Below are 24,674 nucleotides of genomic sequence, written 5' to 3'. Positions count from 1 at the left end.
TAGCAGGTTTCCTTTTATCTGGTGCTCATTTTTCAAAAGACCTTCACGTTGTTCCCACAGATGAGTGAATCACTTCCAGGGAATCATGTTATGCAAAAGATGTTTTTCTTGCTGCTGCAGAATGCCTTTGGGTAGATTATGGAGCACCTTGAAATCACTAAATATTTTGAAGTTGGACTCTCCTCAACAATCTTGCATTCCTTGAGTAGATGAACATAGCTGCATCTGGGATGGAACTCAGTCCCTACAACAAACCAGTGTGTTTGGCATGTTTGCTGCGTTAGAACAACCTCACTCCAACACAATTTGTTTTATTGAAAGCAGAAAATGAAAGTGCTTGAAATACTTTTAGACACCTAAACATGCAAAGTGTATTTTTCCATCCTTCCTTTAGCAGCTAATTGTTGCAGCAGCGCTGAAAGCCCTGCTCTCTCCTTCCCCATCAAAATGCTACTTTCAACTGATTTCTGAAAAAAATTATGACCATGTTCCTCCAGAGGTCCTCACTTAGGTTATCTTAAACACTTAACTTATCAGAGCTCAGATAGTTTGCAATATCCTTTCTGATTAAGCAAAGCCTGAATTTCACCTCTCTGCACAAGCTGCCCGGAAATTTCTCCCAAATTCCCCATATAATCTCAGGCTGTTTCACCCGAGTGTGGAGCTCCTGTCAGAATAGAATAGAATAGAATAGAATAGAATAGAATAGAATAGAATAGAATAGAATAGAATAGAATAGAATAGAATAGACCAGGTTGGAAAAGACCTTCAAGATCATCACGTCCAACCTATCATCCAACACCATCTAATCAACTAAACCATGGCACCAAGCACCCCATCAAGTCTCCTCCTGAACACTTCCAGTGATGGTGACTCCACCACCTCCCCAGGCAGCACATTACAAAGGGCAATCTCTCTGTCTATGAAGAATTTCTTCCTAACATCCAGTCTAAACCTCTCCTGGCACAGCTTGAAACTGTGTCCTCTTGTTCTGGTGCAGGTTGCCTGGGAAAAGATACCAGCCCCCGCCCATCTACAACCTCCCTCCAGGGAGTTGGAGAGATCAATAAGATCTCCCCTGAACCTCCTCTTCTCCAAGCTAAGCAGCCCCAGCTCCCTCAGCCTCTCCTCATAGGGCTTGTGTTCCAAACCCCTCCCCAGCTTTGTTGCCCTTCTCTGGACAGGTTCCAGCAAGTCAACATCTTTTCTAAACTGAGGGGCCCAGAACTGGACACAGGACTCAAGGTGTGGCCTAACCAGTGCTGCGCACAGGGGCAGAATGTCCTCCCTGCTCCCGCTGGCCACACTGTTCCTGATGCAGGCCAGGATGCCATTGGCCTTCTTGGCCACCTGGGAATATCCTCAGATATCCCCAGAGAACATCCTCTCTGGGTGATATCTGGCATGTCTATCTACTTCCAAACCCCATCAATCAATTGTGATGCTGGACACTACTAGGATGGGAGGAACAGGTGTTAGTTTTCCTCTGAACAAGCCTCTTCAGTACTGGAAGCAGTACTTACGTGTCAACAAATCTCCTGCTGAGGTTGGAGATGACAACTGGAGATCCAGACTGGAAAGGAGGGTCCCGAACCACTTTGTACTGGATGGGTTTGCAGTCCACGCACAAGGTACTGTGGGGCACGGAGCTCAGCATGGCAGCATCGATTTCCAGGTGCTCATCCAGGGTATAGATCTGGATCCCATACACCTCCTCCCCCACTTGTCTTGCATCCAGTTTTATGGTCAGTGGGATGTCACAGAAGACGTTCTGCGGCCCAAGAGAAATGTTCTTCCCGCTGATGGTGAGCAGCTTGATGTCATTCACTGCTCCGCTGGAGTCCCAGTCTGGGGAAACAAATGTCACCCAGACTGTGAGGGACTCTGGAGTCAGAGGGTAACGGAACTCCAGCTGCAGGTAGCAGCCCTGAGGCTCAGGGCAGGCTGGGGGTACTGTGTGTTGGTTGACTGCCGAGTTGGGACTCCATGTTCTGACACTGGATTTACAAGGCTGCTCAACATCAGGGTGTCCTGGAAGGGAACAAGGAAGCAAAGATAGGGCACAAAAGAAGTTAGAAAACTTGGGTTAGCACTGGCATCAGTCTTGAAATACAAACTGGTGGCACGAGAACATATCTGTCCAGGAAACTAATTGCATACTTGAGCAGAAGCACCATGGCCAGCAAGGAGAGGAGGAATGGAATGCCGATGTCTCCTGGCTGGGTGAGAGATGCAAGCCCAGTTTAACTGCCCAGCTAGGCTGAACAGCACACAGCACACACTGTGCCAGTGCATCTGGTCCTGAATTTCCTATTTCAGTGCCTTCCCCTGAGCCAAACAATGATATTTCCCAGCAATTCTACTTGGTGCTTCACCTGATAAACAGAGTCACTTTGCCTTCAGTTCACCTCTGTGCCCTTACTTATTCCCTTGCCTCTCACTCTAAACCACAACCTTTTTCTCTTCAACAAAGACAGAAAAAGAGCTTTGTTGATTCCAAGGAGCTGTGGCACTGTGCTGTTGAGGCACTCTAGTGCCATTTACAGGCTAATCCAGCACGCTGTGTAAGACCCCTTTTTTTCTGGAGGTACATGAAGCTCAGGTCTGGACTCTGTGCTTGCTGTGGTGGAACAACAGGCACTTGTACTTTTACATTTCTCACCGTTGGCTATGTTCAACTACATGGGAGGTATTGCTAAAAACTAATGAAAGCCACAATGCTTTCTGGGCTCCCAAATACTATGGTAACATTACAATTTGGCACAGAGTCTGGATCTGCAAGATCCAGAGAGGTCAGATGGGTGGAACAGTTGGTAACAGAATCCAGTGAGAGCCATAAATTCCCTATTCTTCCCAAGCAGTCACAAGAAAGGGGAACAAGCAGGACAGAGAGCAGGCAAAGTACAGAAAAGAAGAAAGGGAAAAGTAAAGATAAAGAATAGTAATGAGAGGAATAGAGAAAGGAAAGGGTAAAAAAAGTAAAACAAGGAGAGCACATCTGTTTGTAACTGAGAAAGAAAGCAAGATAAAGCAGAGGGCAGACATGGACAAACAGGACATCACTGCTAATTTGAGGAGAAAAGGGCAATGTGTGAAGGTTACTCTTACTGTCTGTGATCCTATGAAGTGCTAGAAATGTGCCCCTTCTGTCAAGGATAAGCAGCACAGGGAATTCTCCTGTCCATACCAAATGAACCCAGATGCAGAATAGATCTCCTGGTACCTCAGGTAGTTCTCCCACCATCCAACAAGATCATCCTGCAGATGCACGACTTCCCCATCACTCACACAAACCCACAGTCCCATTCTCCACCTCACATGCCAGAGAGCAGCAGGAATGCCACAAGCCTCAGCATCTGGAGACACCACAGCAGCCATATATGTGTTGAAGAAAGCCAGAATTCCATTTAACACGCTCAGGTTTTCCCCCCCCGGCAGGCTCACAAGTGCTATGTGTAATCACTGAACATCCCTCAGGACTCACATTATCTCACAAAACTTGCTGACCTCTGCCTGTGCTTGGCTGAGCCTGCCAATGACTTTCTCACAGGCTCATAGAAGGCTTCTGACTGAAGCCCTGAGAAGGTGTTTTTAACCCTAGTATCTCAGAGGGCTTTGGGAAGCTCTGTGAATCTTATCACTGCCATCTCACAGACAGAAAAAAAATGGGGCTGATTAATGGCTCACAGCCTTCTATCATCAAAGGTGATCTCCACCTGGGTTCCTACAAATACACCTCTGCCAGGTTCACAGCCTCTGTAAGACTTAAATAGTGACTAAACCTACACATTTTGGTAGATCAAGGTGTGATCCCTGGAGTTACACGAACTGGGAACAGCCCCAGGGAGTTTGATGCGGATCATGACCCCCAAATGAGAGATTGACTGTAATCATCCATAGACTAAAAACAGCAATTAAGTTGAGATAAAGAGACTCTGAAATATCATCAAACACTTAGACCTGCACAAGAAACATTCATTTAACTGTGGGAGAAAATGGAAACCTTATTCCATGTAACACTCAGATTTCTAGAGAGGGGCAAATACTAGGAGAATTACAAATATTTGTATACAAAAAACAAAGAAAAGCTTCCCCTGTGCATCTGGGTTCTGAAAATCCTTTGGCTTATGAGATCACCAATAAGACTGAGATCATCAATAAGAGTGATCACAGAACAGAGTCTTGCACAACATTATGTCTTGCCTGAGACAAAGGGACACAGTTAACAATGGTTGAGCAACAGACTTGGTAGAATCAGATAATACTTGGGTTCGATGATCTTAAAGGTCTTTTCCAGCCACAGTGGTGATATGTATCTATGAAAATGTGAGTGCTTGTGAGAGTAACCCAAACGTCATCTCCTGGTTAGCAAAGATGGTAGGCTGGGAGAGAGGCTTCCCCCAAAACGCTGGCCACGGATACTTGTGTCTGTACAAGCCTTCAACATGCAGTCAAGTGAAGTGGCTGGGGTAAATGTCCTTCTGTTGCCCTGGCACATGGACAGAGACTTGACACACTTGTATGCACAGGTGACACTAGACACACTTGCCTGGACACAATTCTGTGCATCATGCTCTGGGTGAACCTGCTTATGATCCCCAGAGGTCCCTTCCAAATCCCACCCTGCTGAGATTCTGTGATTCTGTACAAGGCCATTTGGGACCAGCAGCCTCTTGGGATGCAGCTGCTGTCACAGCTACAGCTCACCTGCCACATGTCTTAGGTGGTCAAGAGAAAGGAACTATCCAGTGGGACTCTAATGTTCACCTGAGACAATTGCACTTGTGAAAACAGAATAAATCACTCTCCAGTGAAAGACTGCCACTGGGAAAGGAAGGGCACTGGGGCAGCCTAAGGCAGCAAAATCTTTTCTTATGTTCTCGTATTTCTCTCAGTCAGTAGTGAGGCAGGCAGTAGGAACTGACTGATACATGCATATATTGCACAGTAAGGCAAAGGTACTTACCTGGCTTTGAGCCAGAATCACCTTCCAGATATTAAAGCCCACTTAGACCAAGTTGTGGGGTGCTGCAAGGTTTGCTTATCTAGCTGGTGTTGCTGGTTAGAATTTTCTTGCTCTATGTTGAAGGTAAAGAGTAAACCAGAACTGTCTGACCTCCAGTGCCCTCCCACAACCCTTACCAAGGGGCAAAACTGGCTGAAAAAGAATCAGAAAGTATCTCAGCCTGGAGTGCTGGACCCCACAATATCCAGGCTAAAGCAGAGCACTAGTCAGGATGCAGTCCCCGTTGCAGAGCTGTGCGAAGGTCACAGCTCACATGTAGTCCTGACCACATCTGGTGCCAGCTACTGTGGGTAGCTGTGCAATGTGACAGTGCTTGGAGACCTCCAGAAAACTAAATCAGACCAACCAGGTTCAGAGCTGCTTCAGAGACATGTCAGAAATGTGGTTTTCTGGTAAGAAGCTGGATGAGTACCCTTTCCATGAATGCCGTCTCAGATTTTGAAATGAGTTCATTTTGGCCATGTGTGTGGCTCCTTTGTGCTCACTTGCCATGCACATTCAGGCAGTGGAGATTTACACATGAACATGTGCAGAAAGTGAATTTAAAGCCTGCATGCTTGAGTACTCACAGATAGACAATTAAAGAAGCCAGACAATGATCTAACTGTGCTATTTGTAACTCAGAGCAAGTGCAAATAGGCAGAGATCCCAAATGTCAGGGAGGGTGGCAGTGATGACAGGAAATTACAGAGCAACAAATACCACACACTGGGTATATTTTCATAGAATCAAAGAATGGTGGGGATTGGAAGGGACCTGTGGAGATCCTCTAGTGCAATCCCCCTGCCAGAAACAGGTTCACCTAGGGCAGATCACAGAGGGACACATCCAGGCAAGTCTCCAGAGAAGGAGACTCCACAACCTCTCGGGGCAGCCTGGTTCAGTGCTTCATCACCCTCACAGGAAAGAAGTTTTTCCTTGTGTTGAGGTGGAACTTCCTGGATTCCAGTTTGTGTCTGCTGCCCCTCACATTACCACTGGGCAACACTGAAAAGGGTCTGGCCCCATCCTCTTGTCCCACACCCAGCTATTGTTTAGCATTGACAGCTGCTCTTCTCCAGGCTAAACAGCCCCAGGTCTCTCAGCCTCTCCTCATAACACAGATATTCTGTTCCCTTACTCATCCTTGTAGCTCTCCACGGGACTCTCTCCAGTAGTTCTCTCAGCACCAGAACAAGAGGACACAGTATCAAGATGTGCCAGGGGAAGTTTAGGCTCGAGGTGAGGAGAAAGTTATTCACAAAGAGCGTAATTGGCCATTGGAATGTGCTGCCCAGGGAGGTGGTGGAGTCACCATCACTGGAGGTGTTCAAAAAAGGATTGGACCTGGCACTTGAAGCCAAGGTTAAGTTAGTCATGAGATGTGGAGTGATAGGTTGGACTTGATGATCTCTGAGGTCTTTTCCAACCTTATTGATTCTATGATTCTATGATTCTATGATTCTATGATTCTATGATTCTATGATTCTATGATTCTATGATTCTATGATTCTATGATTCTTGAACTGAGGAGCCCAGAACTGGACACAATACTCCAAAGGAGGCCTCACTAGGACAGCATAGAAGAGGACAAGCACCTCCCTCGACCTGCTGGTCACAATCTTCTTAATGCACCCCAGAAATCTCCACCCTAAAGCGGAGACAACTTGTTAATGTAGCATGAGGCCATGATTCCCAGATTGTCTTTCCAGAGCCATGGCACAACAGCAACTGAATGAGACTGATAAGGATCAGGCTGCACCCTTCATAGTTAGGAACACAGAGGCACACACTGTAAGAAGAGGAAATTAAATGCAAAATGCAGCTAGTAATAAATCTTAGAGTGGCTTAGTTTCTCTAGGAATAACGCTGCTGGCAAGAGGAGTGAGACCTGGAAGTTTTTGAATCAGAGCTCACTGGAGAAATGTTGAGAGAGCTGCCTATCTCCATGGAATGCACAGTTCCTTCAGAACCAGCACACTGCACAATTTGGTTTATTTGGCCAAAATTTTATTATGGAACAGAAGATGGGAAGAAAGTCCTAACAATACTGGAACATTGTGTTTTGACGTTTTTTTGGATGAAATGGTTTCATTTTTGCACTTTGAGACACTTTTTCCCCCCTTTTCTTTTATTTTGATATTAAAAGTTGCTCCTGCCCTAGATTATATGCTAAAAAAAGGGATGTTTTCAAATGCCATAATTTCACTGAAGTTCATGAAAGAGGAATTATATGAGCTAAACAAAACATTTTGGCCGGCCTCAAACACTTTTTGTTTTCAATTTTCCTTTATGGAGAATTTCAAATGTCTCAGGTTTGGTTCCAAACAAAACCAAGCTTCAAAGTCTTGTAAGCCTTGGCTAAGTGGAAATTCCACCTTCCACCCTGCACTACTACTGCAAGTGGTCCAAACTTTGCTAATCCTGTGTGCTTGATAATCCAGTCACACTCATAGCTGGAGTGCTGCTTCCCATGATGGAGCTCTTGATTAACCTCCACCTGAAGGCCAGATGTGTTCTGTGCTGTGCCTGGCAGCCTTGGCCTTGGATGTCCAAACCAGTGAAGAGAGAGAGAGAGAGAGAACCACAACCTCTGCTGAGCCCACACATCTTGTTCCATCATGCAATGAGGACACAGCTTGCTGCACGTGCTGACCTTAGGATGAGGGAACCAGCACTGCATGTACCACCATGTTAGAACAGAACAGAACAGAACAGAATGAATAGAATAGAATAGAATAGAATAGAATAGAATAGAATAGAATAGAATAGAATAGAATAGAATAGAATAGATTTAACCAGGTTGGAAAAGACCTTCAAGATTATCGAGCCCAACCTATCACCCAACACTACCTAATCAACTAAACCATGGCACAAAGCACCCAATCAAGTCTCTTCTTAAACACCTCCAGTGATGGTGACTCCACCACCTCCCTGGGCAGCACATCCCAATGGCCAATCTCTCTTTCTGGGAAGAACTTCTTCCTAACATCCAGTCTAAACCTCCCTGGTACAGCTTGAAACTGTGTCAAATAGCCTACTTGTAGAATCATAGAATTGTTTTGGTTGGAAGAGACCTTTAAGGACACTTTGGGGATGTTCAGAAGGTATGTAGACCTGGCACTTAGGGACTTGGTGGTGTTGTATTGATAGTTGGCCTTGATGATCTCAGAGGGCTTTTCCAACCTAAATGATTCCATGATTCCAAGATCATCAAGCCCAGCTGTTAACCTAATCCTGCTAGGTGCTGGGTTTAGGCCACCACTAGAATTATTATGGAATAACTCACATACTCTAGCTGCAGGACAGAGAAGCCCATAATGTAAAGAGATTTGGGTCACAAGCTTGCAAAATCCAGGGACTGGCTTTTGAGTTCTCTGAGCCTACTCATGTGTTTAGTGAAACCTGGGACCACAGCATGCTATTGCCAAAAGAACAGCTTGTTATGGACAGGTTGAAATAATATTATGGCCTTTCCAAACCCTAATTTGTGATCACTGACCTCTGTATGGTATAATCTTAACATGCTCTACCACATCCAGCTGCTTACATAATGGCAAGTGGATATGGAGGAGAGTTAAAGATGGAGACATAATGGCATTGTACAACTGGCTCTGCAGACCATTTTCCCCTCAACCTGCTCTGAGAGGAGCAGTAAGAATGACTTACAAAACACCCTGAACCAGACTGGGCTTGACATAGTCACCTGCATTCATGCTGCATGCAAGAGACAATCTCCTCTCAGCCTACTTGCTGGTGCAGCCCACTGCTATTCTGTGCAAAAGAAGGCAGCAGAAATCAGGGCCAAATAAATAACACACAGTTCTTCACTTGTGGAGCTGGAGTGTAAGGAGTAAACAGCTCCCCTGAGGAATTAATCTGGCAGATGTGAATGGTCAGCATTTCTTGGCACTCTGCTGCTTTCTGAACTTCAGGTTCAGCTCCTGGAATTCAGTTAATTCTGGGGCAGGGTCAGGACACAGGGGCAGCACAAGTACTTCACCCAGTGGCATTGCCACAAGGCACAGTGTATGCATCTGTCCTCCAGTTTTGGTCATGATACACACAGACGTAATCAGTCACTCTGGCAGGTGTTCCAACTGCCCTTGTGAATCTCCTTCTGCTCTAGCCCATCTTATCATAGAATCATGGGCTGGTTTGGGTGGGAAGTCCAACAGCCCTGCAGTGTGCAGAGACATCTGCAACTAGAGAAGGTTGCTCAGAGCTCCAAACAATCTGCCTTGGAATGGTTCCAGAGATGGGGCATCTACCGCCTCTCTGGGAAACCTGGGCCTGTATCTCACCACCCTCAGTCTAAAAAATGTTTTCCTTCTATCTATTCTGAATCTCCCTCTTAGTTTCAAACCATCACTCTTCTCCTGTCACAACAGACAGACTATCACAACAGACTATCCTGTCACAACAGACTATTCCTAAATCAACCCTTTTAAGTGCAGAACAGTCACCAGAAGGTCTCCCCAGAGCCTTCTCTTCTCCAGACTGAACAATTCCAACTCTCTCAGCCTGTCTTCTCCCACACCATGTCTTTGTCCCCAGCCCTGTGACTCACCTTCTGCTTCCCGTGGGCTCCAGTGCCCTGAGGGATCGCAGGGCATGGGAGATGAGGCGCTGAAGGCGTATTGCACCAGGACTCTTCCTTCCACACACAGATCACATGCTGATCCCACTTCTCTAGGAGGCCAGGAAAACAGGAAAACACACCAACTTAGTAACAGCTGAATGAGCTGCTTATTCAACTGTATTAAAAGCAATAAGACTTAGAATTCAGTACCACTTAACCCTCTTTTCTCAAGGCACTTGACAAGAGTGGTTTCTGATGTCGACCTTCTGTAGGTTTGAGCTACCAGGCTGTGTAGACAGCATCTGCGTGTCCACCATCCACCACTAAATGACAGCAGCCTCTGAAATCATGCTCAGTTCTATCTTCTCTGTCTTTTTCTTTTTTTTCTCCCTACACTACAAATGGATCAAAACCCTGACAAAAGAAAATGTGTGTTGCTTAGTGGTGAGAGCACAGAAACTGTCCTCCGGTGATTTCAGATCTATTTCTGCTTCCACCATGGATTTATTGCTTGAACTTGTAGTGTCTTCAGGATGTGAAAGCCTTGGGCTTACTGGTGATTAGAGGAGAAGGTAAAGTCCCAGGCTCTGAGAACATGAGAGAGAGATGCTCTACAGAGCACAGCTTTGCTAAGGATAGCTAAGGACCTGCTTTTGGAGGTGTATCACAGCCCAAATCATTAGAGACCTGGAAAAGGGGTGGGTTGGGGAAGAAATTATTCCTCATGTCCAACCTAAACCTCTTCTGGTTCAACTTGATGATCTTTCCTCTGGTCCTGTCAGTTGTTCCTTGGAAGAGGAGACCAATCCCCACCCAGCTCCAACATCCTTTCAGAAAGTTGTAGAGCAAGAAGGTCTCCCTTGAGCCTCCTCTTCTCTAGGCTAGACAAACACAGTTCCTTCAGATGCTCCTCATAAACTTGTGCTCTAGATCCTCCACCACCTTTGCTCCATTTCTCTGGACCCTCTCCAGCACCTCAATGTCCTTCCTGAAGTCAGACATTCAGAGACACTAAGGCTTAAGCAGGAAGCTGAGGAACCCTCAGGTACACTCAGAGCCAAGTTTCTCCCACGATTCTGTTATGATCACACAGAACAGAACATGTCCTCAGACCCTTTTGTCAGGGAAAATGGATTTGAGATGCTTATGCTCTGGCACCAGTGGACAGCTCCTTGTGAACTGGAACACCTTATGGCTCCACATCACCAGATGGCATTAAGAAAGGCACTTCCCTGCCCGATACCAACATTACTTCACTTACACAACACATCTAATAGCAGCTATATCAATAAGGTCCTATCAGCAGAAGCAGCTGAACAGGAAAACCCAGTTAAACACTGACTCACAACTGTTTTTGCTAATACACTCACAAGATCAGGGTTTAAGCTGGTATAGACTAGAGTAACTCTCTTCAACCCTCCATAACATTAAGCTGATCTATATCAGCTGAGGATGCAATGCAGTTCAGCCCTTTGTTCCTTGAGGTCCCAAAATCTGGAACCCTGTGTGACCCAGGATGTGTGGTTATTCATCCCAGTCAGTTGCTTAATATTCAGAAGTCATTGTACTGCTTTAGGGAAAGCTGCCCACCCAACATGAAAGGAAAAAATTAATTATCTTGATGATTAAATGCACTTAGGAAAGGAGGAAAGTTCTAGGCCAACAATTTGTGTGTGACACAGTGCACTCTCTAAGCTACCCATGTAAGTATGGATTGAGTCATCCATTATTATAATCAGCTCTGCAAATTTTAACCGTCTCCCATTGCGTTATGGGATCCTCAGGCAGAAGTTATTTTGGGTCCTCAGCAAGAACACTGGGATCATAAATTTACACTCAGAGCTGTTCCAGGCTAGGAGATCTCCTTTCCCTGTGCTGGGAGGGATTGCACATGCTCAGCTGCTCCACAGCTTAGCATCTCCTATTTGTTGACAGGGATCTATTTGAAACTCAACTTTCTGTTGGCTTAATTAGGCGGAAGCAGAGATTGTCAACAGGGGGGGCTTGGAATGAAATCAGTGGTAAAACTCGTCTCCATTTCAATATGGCTCACAGCCAGCCCTGCAAAGAAGGGTAAATGACTGAGCTCACAGAGTGCAGAAAGGGATGCACCTGCTGAAAACATCTGAAGAGTAACACGTGGCAGTGGGGTAGAATAAAGAAGAGGGAGGCAAAGGTGCCCACCTCTTCCTTGCACAGCCTGATGAGCCAGTTTGGGCATGATGTGAATAACTTCTCTCTGTCTCACTTCACCCACCTGCACTACTGGTATGTCACTGCCTCCCTATTCCCTCTCTCAGCTGCCCATTCAGCACAGTATCACAGTATCACAGTATCACAGTATAACTTAGGTTGGAAAGGACCTCGAGGATCATCTAGTCCAACCTATCAACACAGACCCCATGACTAGGTGGTTTAAGGGTCTAACCGCAGGGTCTAACAGCAGTGGTTTAAGGGTCTAACCGAGCTCGCCTAAAATAATGCATGCAAAAAAATTGCCAAGAATCCAGAATAAGAGGGACTGACAAATCAAAATGTAGAATTATTATAGTGCTGTTGTTTTTCAGGCACAACCACCAGCAGTCAGGATGGAAGTCCCTGCAATAATAATCTTTCGGTTGCTCTACAAGGAGACTCCTGCATGAGCGCTTGGTCCTGGATGAGGCCAGGGCTTTGAAAGCCAACTTTCCACAATTAGGACTGCTTTTTACTCAAATTAGCAGCTATACAATTTCATCACAGGCTGCCATGGTGGAAAAAACTGTAAGGCTTATGGACAAACATTTCCTTTTACCAGCAAGGACTTGGAGGTAAGAGAGAAATCACAAGGAGCGTCATGTGGGAAAGGCTATGAGCAAACTTTCTCTTTTTACTTTTCCAGTTTGGGAGCCAAACTCAACCCTGATGTAACTCCGCTGGCTGAAAGGAGTTACACAGGGGATGACTCCTGGGTTTGAGTTTTTGGTCTGCAGACTCTTGAACACAAATCCTACAAACAGCCACGAATGTCAAAACTAATTCTGGAATCGCATTTAGAGGCTTATGAAAATCGGAGCCAGATCCTTACACCTCATGCAGCCACTGACATCAAGATAAAATGAGCATGAATCGGTTCAAAACACTACTAATTAGGAATGATAGCGTATCTGACACCTTATTCACCGGTGCACATGACTCCCCAAAGTGCAGGCTGGTGGAAGAATCCAGGCTTTGCTGTTTTCTAATGAGCCAAGTATTGGGGGAATTCCAGCTTGTGAAGCTCGAGGTGCAGGAGGAATTCATTCCTACAGCATGACAGTGCACTGAAGTGCATTCAAAATCTAAAGATTGCTAGTGAAAAACAGACAATTGTCTCCAGGGCCAGCACCAGTTCAGCGAGCAGTTCAAAGCTAGCAAAAGTCTGCCATTCCTTTCAGCAAGGAGTGCTTGTTTTCAGTCTAAATTGGACCTGCTTACTTGAAATTCAGAACTGGTGCTCTCCCCTCCAAGGCACTGAAACTTTCCAGCAAGCCTTAAGGCAGCTGCTATCAAGCCCAGCCATCTAGATCTGGGACACCACTGACCAAAATATTTGCTTGCTAAGAATGAGATAGCATCAGATTCATGGAAATTAATGCAGTCACCTCAATGAAAACTTGGAAGTGCAGATGCATTCAGGGTTCTCTGTCCAAGCAGGATTTGCTCCAGAGCACTGTTACAATAACTGTTTACATCCAGCCTACGCATATCAAACAGGAGGTGCCTGAATGGAAGCTTAGCGACAGCAGATGAACGCATCTGGTAGGTGCCATCAGGAAATGAAGAGAGTTTTCTTCTTCTCACTTGTTTTCACTTGTTTTGTTGGCTCTGTTATTGCTTTATTATTACACATTATCACACGTGCACGCCAAGACTTTTCATGTCTTTTTTAACGGGAGGATGGAGAATGGGAAGTGTCCCAGTCCCGTGTGGAATAGCTATGAGAAGAAATGATGGTTCTTCATGGATTTGATTACTAGAGGTGTTCAGAAGCTCAACCAGCTGGATTTAGGGTCAAACATACATTGGCAAATTTACCTGTAGGTAAATGACTGGAGTAGTAGAGCCAACACCAAAACCACCCTAAATAGCTAAGGGAGGGGCTGCCAGCAAGAAGATTTCACTTCTGTGCACAGCTCATGTAGCTACTCCTACCAAGGTGTGGGGACACAGAAGAGCTAACCCCAAATTTACCAGAACTATAAGTTACCATTACTCTCTGTCCTCAGATCCATATAATTCATAATACAATTCCTAGAACTGCAAACATGCGTTTATCATCACAGTCCACCATTTGGGGAGAGGATAGGGAGTCAAAAGGGGTTTTGTCGAAGCAGGGAAAATGCACATGATCTTTAGTTCCATGTTTCCTCTCCTTTTCACTGCAGACCTGTCAGGACCTTATTCACAGACAGAGATGGCCCAGCACTACATTGCTAAACACAAGGCTGAATTTTCCCTTCCTAACTTTCATTAAGCAGAGGTCACTGGCTGTGCACAGCTCTAGAGAAGAAAAGGCACATAAAAAGAACATGAGCTGCGTTGAATGTGGCCACAGTAGCATTGTAATTTGGACCAGGAGTGATTTTTTAAGTGAAGCTCTTCATCTTCCCTACTTGGAACACTTGGAGCATGGAAGCTGGACCCAGTTTTGCCTGAAATCAAAGTAGAGATGTGCTGCAGGACCACACCTGATGTGCTCCAACTGCTGATGCTGTGGAGCCAGGCTAAAGCTGAGCTGAAACCACTCCCCAGAACCCCTCCAGTGTTGATGTCGGGTCTTCATTGACAACTGTTTTGCACTAGAGATCTACTTATATTGGGTCACAATACTTGCTAACGTAGCCAGACCCATTCATCCTTTTAAGGCCCTTTTACACTGTCAAAGCAGCATGGAAAGGGCCTCTGTACATTAGAAACCAGGCCCAAGGAACTCAGCAGCTGAGTATCAGTCTTCTGTTTTTTCTATGAATAGTGCCATTGAAGTGAATGAGTTTATTCATTCAAGGGAGGCAAGTAAAATTTGGGCCATGGTGTGCACTTTGTGTAAAAATATCTGCTGCAAAGATTTACAGTATTCCCACACACAGATAAGATTATACTTGGCCAATTTTACCTCCTACTTGTCTTGCACAGTGACCCAATTTTACAAACTGATACAGGCAGGGATCTCTAACCCAGCAGTGCTGGACACATCAGTACTGGAAGTTCAGCACACCAGATAATCCAGGGTTAATCACCATCATTTTGATTAATACATACCAAATTTGGGCATGTTTTAGACAGGATTATTTATGTATTTCAGTGACATATTTAAATGGTCACAGCAACATTTCTGTACCTTGTGGCCAAGAAGGCCAATGGTGTCCTGGGGTGCATCAAAAAGTGTGGTCAGCAGGTCAGGGGAGGTTCTCCTCCCACTCTGCTCTGCCCTGATGAGACTACAGCTGGAGTCCTTTGTCCAGTTCTGGGCTCCCTACTTCAAGAGAAGCAAGGATATACTAGAGAGAGTTCCAAAGAGGCCTACAGGGATATGAAGGAACTGGAACATCTGTTTGATAAGGAAAGGCTGAGAGACCCAGAGAACAGAAGTCTGAGATGGGATCTGAAGGGGGCCTACAGGAGGGCTGGGGAAGGACTTCTCAGAATCTCAGGTAGTGATAGGACTAGGGGGAATGGAATGAAGCTGGAGGTGGGGAGATTCAGGCTGGATGTGAGGAGGAGGTTCTTCACCATGAGAGTGGTGAAAGCCTGGAATGGGTTGTCCAGGGAGGTGGTCGAGGCCCCATCCCTGGAGGTGTTTAAGCCCAGGCTGGATGAGGCTCTGTCTAGCCTGATCTAGTGTGGGGTGTCCCTGCCCATGGCAGGGGGGTTGGAACTAGATGATCCTTGTGGTCCCTTCCAACCCTGACTGATACTATGATACTATGATCTTCTCATTGCTGATCAATAGCTAAAGGATGGGGCCAGACTCTTTTTAGTGGTACCCTGTGAAAGACAAGAACAGGCACAAACTGGAACTGAGGAGGTTCCATCTGAACAGGATGAGAAAATTCTTTACTGTGAGGGTGCTGGACCCTGGAGCAAGCTCCCCAGAGGGGTTGTGGAGTCTACTTCTTTGGAGAGATTCCAAAGCCCCCTGGATACATTTCTGTGTGACCTGCCCCAGTCGATCCTGCTTTGGCAGGATGGTTGAACTCGACGATCGCCAGAGCTCCCTTCCAACCCCTTCTGTTCAATGATTCTATGATCTGTTAGCACTGGGAATTTCACTTTAACAAGGAACTGGACTGCAAGTATTTGGGGCTGTCTCTTTAAATCTCTTCAGTACTATTGAGCACAGGGATTTGAAAACCCAAAGGACTTTTCTTTTCCCCTAGAAAATCACTATTTACTTAACATATGATAACTCTGTTATGAAATTTTAGATTTAGCAGGCTATCCACTGTATGTTATTTAAGAAGCAACTAACTAGGGGTTATTAAGAACATATTGATTGAGTTATGAGAAATATGTAATAAAGACATCTTTGGTTACATAACAATTAACTCTGCATCGACGTGTTTTAAGAGGCAGATGGTATTTATTTAACGGACTATAAGTATCTTCTGAAATCTAAATTAAATTGGAGAAACTTAATTTACCTAAAAATGATTATGGGCTAAAAAAAAATAAAATAAAAATATTCAGAGTTCATTTTCAACCTCTGCATAAGTCCTTTTCAACACATAGGAAAGGAAAGGATTCAGGTGCAAAACTGAAATGAAAGCAAATGCTGTTCAGAGGATGAGACCTCTCTTTATCAGCTCTTCATGCAATTTGATTGCCCTGCCCATATCAATCTGCAATAAAGGTGGAAAATCTCATCTGAGCAGAACACAACAGCTATCTGCCTGTTCAGACTAAGTACAATCTGGCCATGGGAATGACCATGGTGTCCTAGCAGTGCTGGAAGTAGTTTCAACCCTGACAGAGGCAGTGGCTTTCAAGGTGCTCTCACGGAACGCAGCAGCAGTGCTGAGGCAGCTCTTTGGGTGCTAATATGCTTGTAAATTTGGCCTCCTGTGATACACACACTGCTTCAGTCCTGAAGGACACACTGAGTTTGTTCTCTATAAAATAACAATGCAAAAAGTGGAGAAGAAATGCAAACAGAGAAGGTGAGCTAATGGTAATGTGAGAAGGTCAACCATTTAAGAAGTTCTCTTCCAAGCTCATCCAAGTGCTGCATAGGAGCAGCTCAGGTCATCCTGGGGTAGAGTTGCTCCAGCTCTGAATTGCAATGTGGTGAAACTCTTGTGCAGAGCATTACATTCATTTAATTTTTCATTATTGATACCACATAGCTGCCTGCCTATCAGACACAAACACACACTCTGACCTACATGCTCTACTCAAGGTGTAGCAAGATAACACTCACATGTGTTTAGATCTTTGACTCTGCCTTGCTCAATTCCCATCTCAGACCTGCAGCTCAGGGAAGGAGGCAGCATCTATCCCTCTTCCTGGCTGTTCCACTTGTTTGTCCTGTGAGATGCCACTGCCCATGAGAATTGTGTGTTGCCATGAGAGTAGAAAGAAAACTCACTTTTGCCCTTCCAAACATGCAAGAGGAGAAGGGGGGATGTGCAGGCAGAGCTGAAGGCCACAGGCATCTGTGAGCTGCAGTAACAGCAGGAACCATAGGACCAGAATCTTTGATTGAAAATTCTTCCCATAACATAAGGAGAAAGATTTGCCCTTTACATGGCAAATCAATGGCCCTCAACTGAGTGCTACAGGCTGAGAAAGGAAGAGCAGAAAACAGATCAATAACCTCCCCAGGATGAACCAATTTAGGAAAAAGCCTTAATCCAGACTGAACAGAGTACATGATAAAGCTGTGCTCCTGGAGGGGGCCTTGGATTGTCCCCCTATTCCCTCCCCCCCTTTCCCTTCCCCTTCAATTCAGTGCAAAAGTACAGAGCAGCACATGATCACCTTTCAAAGAAGTGGCCATCAATGGGTGGAAACCACTCCAGGGTGACAGAGGTGGAGGTCCGAGCTACGATCTGGGGTGCAATTGCAACAGGAGCTGGTTTCTTTGTGGGCTGCCAGCTCTGATAGACAAGGTCCAAGTAGCAGTGCATCCTGGCCACTTGGTTGGGTGTGAAGGAGTTGGTGCAGTCATCATCTGCAATTAAAACAGAAGACACATTAATCACACAAGAGATAAGGTGAAGCAAGAGAGAGAAGTATTACCCAGTGACTGGCAGCTTCTTGTAAAGGCTGGGATGGGCAGTACTCAGAAGTTAATGGCCTGTGAACAAATTAGTGCAGTCATCACTTGTGGAGGCAAGAGCAAGGAAACAAAAGTTAAAAATAGAATCATAGAACCATAGAATCAATAAGCTTTGAAGAGACCTCAGAGATCATCAAGTCCAACCTGTCACCCAACACCTCATGACTACCAAACCATGGCACCAAGTGCCTCATCCAATCCCCTCTTGAACACCTCCAGGGATGGGGATTCCACCACTTCCCTGGGCAGCACATTCCAATGGCGAATTACTCTCTCTGGGAAGAACTTTCTCCTCACCTCGAGCCTAAACTTCCCCTGGCACAGCTAGAGACTGTGTTCTCTTGTTCTGGTGCTGCTTGCCTGGGAGAAGAGGCCAACCCCCACCTGGCTACAACCACCCTTCAGCAGCTGTAGACAGCAATAAGGTCACCCCTGAGCCTCCTCTTCCCCAGGCTAAACAACCCCAGCTCCCTCAACCTCTCCTCATAAGGCTTGCGCTTGAGGCCTCTCCCCAGTGTCATTGCCCTTCTCTGCACATGTTCAAGAGTCTCATTGTCCTTCTTAAACTAGGCTCGAGGTGAGGAGAAAGTTCTTCACTGAGAGTCGTTCACCACTGGAATGTGCTGCCCAGGGAGGTGGTGGAGTCCCCATGCCTGGAGGTGTTCAAGAGGGGATTGGACATGGCACTTGGTGCCATGGTTTAGTCATGAGGTCTGTGGTGACAGGTTGGACTTGATGATCTTTGAAGTCTCTTCCAACCTTGTGATTCTGTGATTCTGTGTGGCCTAAACCATGCTGAGTACAGGGGCACAATGACTTCCATGCTCCTGCTGGCCACATTATTCCTGATGCAGGCCAGGATGCCATTGGCCTTCTTGGCCACCTGGGCACACTGATGGCTCATGTTCAGCCTGCTGTCAATCAGTACCCCCAGGTCCCTTTCTGTTTGGCTGTGCTCCAGCCACTCTGACCCCAGCCTGTAGCTCTGCATGGGGTTGTTGTGGAAAAAGTGCAGCACCTGGCACTTGGACTTGTTGAATATCATCATGTTGGACCCTGCCCATCTGTCCAGCCTGTCAAGGTCCCTCTGGAGAGCACTTGTACCCTCTAACAGATCAACATCTGCCTCCAACTTGGTGTCATCTGCAAATTTACTGATGACTGACTCAATCCCCTCATCCAGATCATCAATAAAGATATTGAACAGGATGAGGCCCAGCACTGATCCCAATAAAGGTTCCTTTTCTGTGGTCCAAGATACACACAAAGCATCTAGAGATCACCCCTGGGTAAGACAAAGACACATAGAGGTGAAGAAACAGAAAGCCTCAGGGCAGCACCTTCTGGTCAGGTTTGGGGCTACTGGTGGACCTTGGGGTTTAAAAGAATTTCATGTCTAAAGGAGCATCTGTGAGAGAGGGCAGAAGGGAAAGGGCAGCGAGCGTTTGGATAAAGCACTGACCGAGAGACATGCAGACTGTGTCTATGACAGACTTCTCAGCTTAAAAGAGCACAGAGTTTTAAAAAGACATCATTTTCTTCAAGTTCTGAAACATTCTAATGAACAAATAAAAATGTCCTTGGAGGTAATTAAAAAAAAACCTCAACCACTTCTGATTAAAAATGTACATTCTCTTTTCCTGTTAAAACTCTCCCATCACCATTATGGCTCTGAGCCCTTTCTCAGATTTTCATAAACATTTTTGGTATTTCAAATTTCTTTGTTTCATTCAAAATGGAGGGGGGGGGGGGGGGGGGAGGGGAAATTGCTGGACAGTTTCCCACAAACATCCACTTCTCATTTCATCTGTTTTCCCCAACCATGATTTGGCAACACATCTAGTGCCCTCTGAACACCATATAACTTTACGACTACCATGCCCTGAAGAAGTGGAAAATGACTTCTTCTCTATTGTGCAGATCACAGAAGGAATAAATACATTATGCAAAGTCAGCCAGAAAAGAAGAACTTGATGCTAGCACTTTAACCATTTTTCTGGTACTCTTCCCATCAGATTTAAAGCTCTTGAAGAGACAGAGCGTTTCTTCACATGTGCCTGCAGAGTTCCCAGCCCTGGAAAGCTCAGTCCCAGATGGGACCTCTGCACGTTGCTGCCATACAAACAACAATGACAGCTTTGCACAGGTCAAGTAATACATTTTTCTGGGAAGATGCAGGTCACCAAAGGCTGCTCAGACTGTTGCTTGCCTGTGTGTAAGTTGGCAGTTCAATATTGCAAGAGCATTACTAGATGCTCTGATGTCTTCAAGACCGTGCCCTGTGGAACTCAAGAGGAACGAAAAAGCATGAGAAGTGTGAATTTGCTGGCTAATTTAAAACCTTACCACATCTTCCCTGAGATGCAAGCAAAAGGAGACAGCTTCAGTTGGGATCCTGCTCAAATTACAGCCCCAAATGCAGCCCTACCATGGTAGGGATGCATCAGCTCACATGTTCTCCTGTGTCTCTCCTAATTCCACCGAGCAGTGAGCCTCTCCTCATCAAATATGCACAGCAGAGAGACACCACCCGCTTGGAAATATCTACAAATCCCTGTGGGTATGCAAAAAGCTGCTGCAATAGGACATCTCTGGATTTCCTCAATAATTATCGATGGTCTATCCCTGAGCAAGCTGTAAAAGCCATAAATATCCCTCACGGAAGCCCAGAAGGAGACAAAGGCCCTTAATAGCCATCATAAAGGAACAATAAAATATATATAGGACAAAGCAGCGAGACAATGGCACAGGAGAAGGATGACCTGCATTCTCAATCTGTCTAAACATCAGCACAGGCTGTGTCCTGGGGGAGGGGAAGGGAGGAGAGGGGAGGGGAAAAGGTATTTCCCTGATAACTCCATTTCAAGAAAGGTTCAAACTCCCCAGATGAAGTAATAACTAGAGAAATTCAAGAGACTTTGCTGGGCTGATTTTTCCAACAGAATTCAGGGGCAGAATTCCTGCTGATTTCACCAAGATCCTCAAAACGCCTAACTTATCTTTTTATGTGGGAACACCACTGCTATTTGGACTTGTAAAAATAATTTACAAGTCCAATTCCTCACACTTCTAGCTCGTCTGGACATTGTAACTTCTTGTTTCAGGGAAAGAAAAGTTATGCTTTCAGTCAGTGCTTTGCTACAGAGCTGAGGGCAGCTGGGCAGATGGACATTAGACAGAGACAGACAATCACAGTGTGATCAAGCTGTAGTATACAAGCAGCAAAGCAGAAAAGACAGGCAGGCAATGTTTAAAGCTGCATGACCTCAACCTAGATGTTTCAAAGGTATTTCCACAGCAATTTGATATCTTGATATATTTTTATTCCACTGGCAACAACAGAAAAGCAAACAGATTCATGCATGAGCTCTAGAGTTGCCTATCATGTCGCTTCACTTAATTTTTCAAGGGGGGGGAAGAGCTTTCTGCTCAGAACCCCAGCACATCTGCAGCTCCCAAGAGCAGATAGGTATCTCTGTGGTCTGTCTCTCCACCTCAGCTCTCCAGAGAATTGGCAAGGCAAGTTCTCTTTTGGAAGAAAAGACCTCAGCGTTCTGCAACAAGCATGCTCCACCCCTCCTCACACAGACACAAGTAAGGGATGTTGTCACCTGAAGTGGCACTGCGTGATTCGTGTGGTTACCAGGAGGCTGCACTGGGCAGCAAGAGGCGGCCATACGACACGCACCGAGAGCGCACCACACACTGAGGAGCTGACTCAGTGTGTGTCTGTTTGTCCCTGAAAATACCCTCTAACCAAACAGAAAAATAAAGAGAAAGCTAAACATGATTTTTAGCTAGTGCCATTGAGGGCATAAAAGCATTTCTGTTATAAATCATTTCTGCTACAAATCATTTCTGTTATACATCATTTATTCTGTGCCCTAGATGCCATTAAACACTTTGCTCCTCTCCAGTTTTATTACAGAACAAGCACTCCTACGACCTCTGGAGTGGGCAGTCTGTGTTTCAGCCTGGAGTACAGAGGTGCCCTTCAGTGGCTGGAAGTATATTGGTCACCTTTAAAATGTTGTTGATGCTGTCAGATGCTCTGCCACAGACCTTCATCACGGCTAGACCCTGTGACCCAAAATAAGGGGAAACATGAGCCAAGGTATCCCATGTTCTTTCTGGGAAATAGCAGAGGATCCTTCAACTTCTCCTTGAACTGCCAGGGGTGCAGCAAGGACCTCACCCTGCTCTCATCTGATGGACAAGGATCACAAGAGCTCATGCCCTCTTTGTGTTAGGCGACGTTGCAAGGAGTGCCATGAAGCAGCACCCCTGAACAGGACTGCTCTGCTGACAGAAGCCTCTACAGTTACAACCCTACAGAGATATAACTACAAAATCAGGCTTTTGCTTAAGCATCTTATACCTCTTGGAGGTGTGGTTTAACCACATTGATGTGGAGCCTTTGTAGTTGCACTCCCAGCACAGTACTGGCAATCTCTAACCATGCAGGGGCTGTCCCAGTATTCACACTGACGATGAAACTCAGATGTGAGTGATTCTAGCTGAATGACAGCAACAGCAAATCAAACAATAACCATGGAATTTGAATGGGCACCTGGAGGCATGAGCAGTGTCTCCTTCGACATCTGCCTCTCACAAGCTGATTCTACAGCCTATGCGGTATCAATATGCATCTGACATTCAATATCTCCTTGAGAGAAGGTAAACAATTCCTAAACTTCAGTTTTTCAAAGACCTCAGGCATCCAGATTCCAGGGAAATAGGGTGTCAAATTTGCTTCAGAGCCTTTAGAAGTGTGTTTTCTTAATGCTTATCTCATTTCTTCCCTCCCCCAAACCTTCTGCCTCGTCTTCACATGAAACTGTGTAAAGCTGAGGAAGACTGGGGAAAAGGAATAAGAGCACTGGAAGGGATTCCTGAAGCCATCAAGTTTGCTCCCTAGTCAAGCTAGTCAGCATAAAGCCCCACATGGAATTGTGTAGAAATCAGAGGTAATGCTGCTGTTCTCTGTTCTCACCCAGCCACAGACACCACCACCAAACCAAGGAGAGCCAAGTACCTGCGTAGCTCATGAAGTTACTGAACGGCGTGTTTAGGAAAGTGTGAAAGCCACAGGTGTCATTGCCAGGTCCAGGATCCCCACACAGCTTGTGCTTAGGGGCAGGGTTGGTGTCACTGCAGAGGTCCCCAGTCTCAAAGGAGGGCTCTGTTTCCATGCACGGATCGCTGCAGGAGAGGATCTCTGAGATTCCCCGGAAGACGTGGTAGAGCCCCAGGCTGTGCCCGATCTCATGGATCATCGTGTGCGTGTGGCCAGGGATTCCATAGAAGGAGGGATTCAGCACAATGCCACCTGCAAGGGCAAAAGAGAAGAGCTTCAATTGCAAAAGAAAGGAAAAGGAAGACAACCCTAAGGGCAGATCCACTGGCAGTTCACTGGATTCTCTACAGCATAGGCTGCTTTTCGCACAGTCAGCACGTTGCCTGCTCAGAGGCACAGCACAGCCTGCTTTAATCTCACCCTTAGTCTGGGACTCTGGGGTGAGGAATCATGGAACAAAGCCCAGCATCCTAAACTAAAACCACAATGACAATTGCACCTCGAATACTAGGTTCAATTTTGGGGTCCTCACTACATTAAGGTGCTGGAGTGAGTCCAGAGAAGGGCAAAAAAGCTGGCAAAGGGTCTGGAGAACAGGGCTGGTGAGGAGCAGATGAGGGAACTGGGGGTGTTTAGTTCTGGGAAAAGGAGGCTGAGGGGAGACCTCATTGCTCTCTACAGTTCTCTTAGAGGAGGTTGGAGTGAGGTGGGGGTTGGTGTCTTCTCACTAGTAACAGGTGATAGGTGAGAGGAAATAGCCTGAAATTGTGCCAGGGGAGTTTGAGGCTGGAGATCAGGTAAAATTTTCTTGCTTTAAGAGTGGTCAGGCAGTGGAGAAAGCTGCCCAGGGAGGTGATAAGAGTCACCATCCCTGAAGGTGTTGAAAATACTTATAGACATAGCACTTTGGGACATGGTTTAATGGCCATGATGGTCTTAGGTCCATGGTTGCATTCAATGATCTAGGAGGTCTTTTCTAACCAAAAAAATTCTATGATTCTACAATTCTATCAACTGGTCTTTTAATTGATTGTCCTCAGTTTGGTTGCTCTGTTAAAAACCCTGCATGCAATAACTTCATAATATTCATTTTCAATAATCTAATGTGCTTAAAAAGAATGATTCTGCCCAGATAAGTGTAAGCAATGTGTTTGATACCAGGACCCAACTAAAACACACCTGGGGCACTCTCTGTATATTATTCCACAGGGTAAAGACATAATGGAAGCCAAATAACATCTGAAATGCCCTAAACACTGCAGCAGGTTGCATCAGTATTTGCAAACTAACAGCTGGGAAAAGACAAGAAAATACATCCAAGGCTGGGAGAAGTTTCTGCAGAGGGTGCTTGGGTCATACAGCTTCGAATTAACTGCCAGAGCCATGCTGTGCTCAGGCACGTAGATGAGCCCAGTTTGACCTGAACTGCACAGGACACTGACAGATGTGTCTGATGTGGCAAAACCATGAAATCCTGGAATGTGCTAATTCTAAAAGAGCTGCAAGGTGGTTAAATCTGCACAGAGAAAACCAATGCTGGTTTTGTTGTTGTTGCTGTACAGCTACCTGAAGGGACGTCGCAGAGAGGCTGCTGCTGACCTCTTCCAACAGGCAGTTAGTGATAGAACAAGAAGGAATAGCCTCAAGCTGTGAATGGGTAGTTTGGACTGGACATTGGGAAAGATATTTTCCATGGAAAGAGTGGTCAGGC

The 24,674-nt window shown here is 45.7% G+C and overlaps 1 protein-coding gene across 1 annotated transcript in view; it reads right to left on the bottom strand.

Annotated features, from left to right (window-relative positions):
* The window catches only part of PAPPA (pappalysin 1), a 210,725-nt gene that overhangs the window by 120,942 nt on the left and 65,109 nt on the right, over positions 1 to 24,674 (bottom strand). Inside the window, exons 4-7 of the mRNA XM_068155635.1 lie at positions 22,922 to 23,215; positions 17,586 to 17,778; positions 9,576 to 9,697; positions 1,524 to 2,031 (exon numbers count right to left, since the gene is read on the bottom strand). Of these exons, the coding sequence (XP_068011736.1) occupies positions 1,524 to 2,031; positions 9,576 to 9,697; positions 17,586 to 17,778; positions 22,922 to 23,215 (1,117 nt within the window). The remainder of the gene's footprint in view (positions 1 to 1,523; positions 2,032 to 9,575; positions 9,698 to 17,585; positions 17,779 to 22,921; positions 23,216 to 24,674) is intronic.

The sequence above is a fragment of the Melanerpes formicivorus genome, unplaced genomic scaffold, assembly GCF_026170545.1.
Source record: "Melanerpes formicivorus ecotype bairdi unplaced genomic scaffold, bMelFor1.0.p_v2 SCAF_33, whole genome shotgun sequence".
Taxonomy (NCBI): domain Eukaryota; kingdom Metazoa; phylum Chordata; class Aves; order Piciformes; family Picidae; genus Melanerpes; species Melanerpes formicivorus.
The sequence above is the reverse complement of the archived record's forward strand: the minus strand, read 5'-3'. Positions and strand labels throughout refer to the sequence as shown.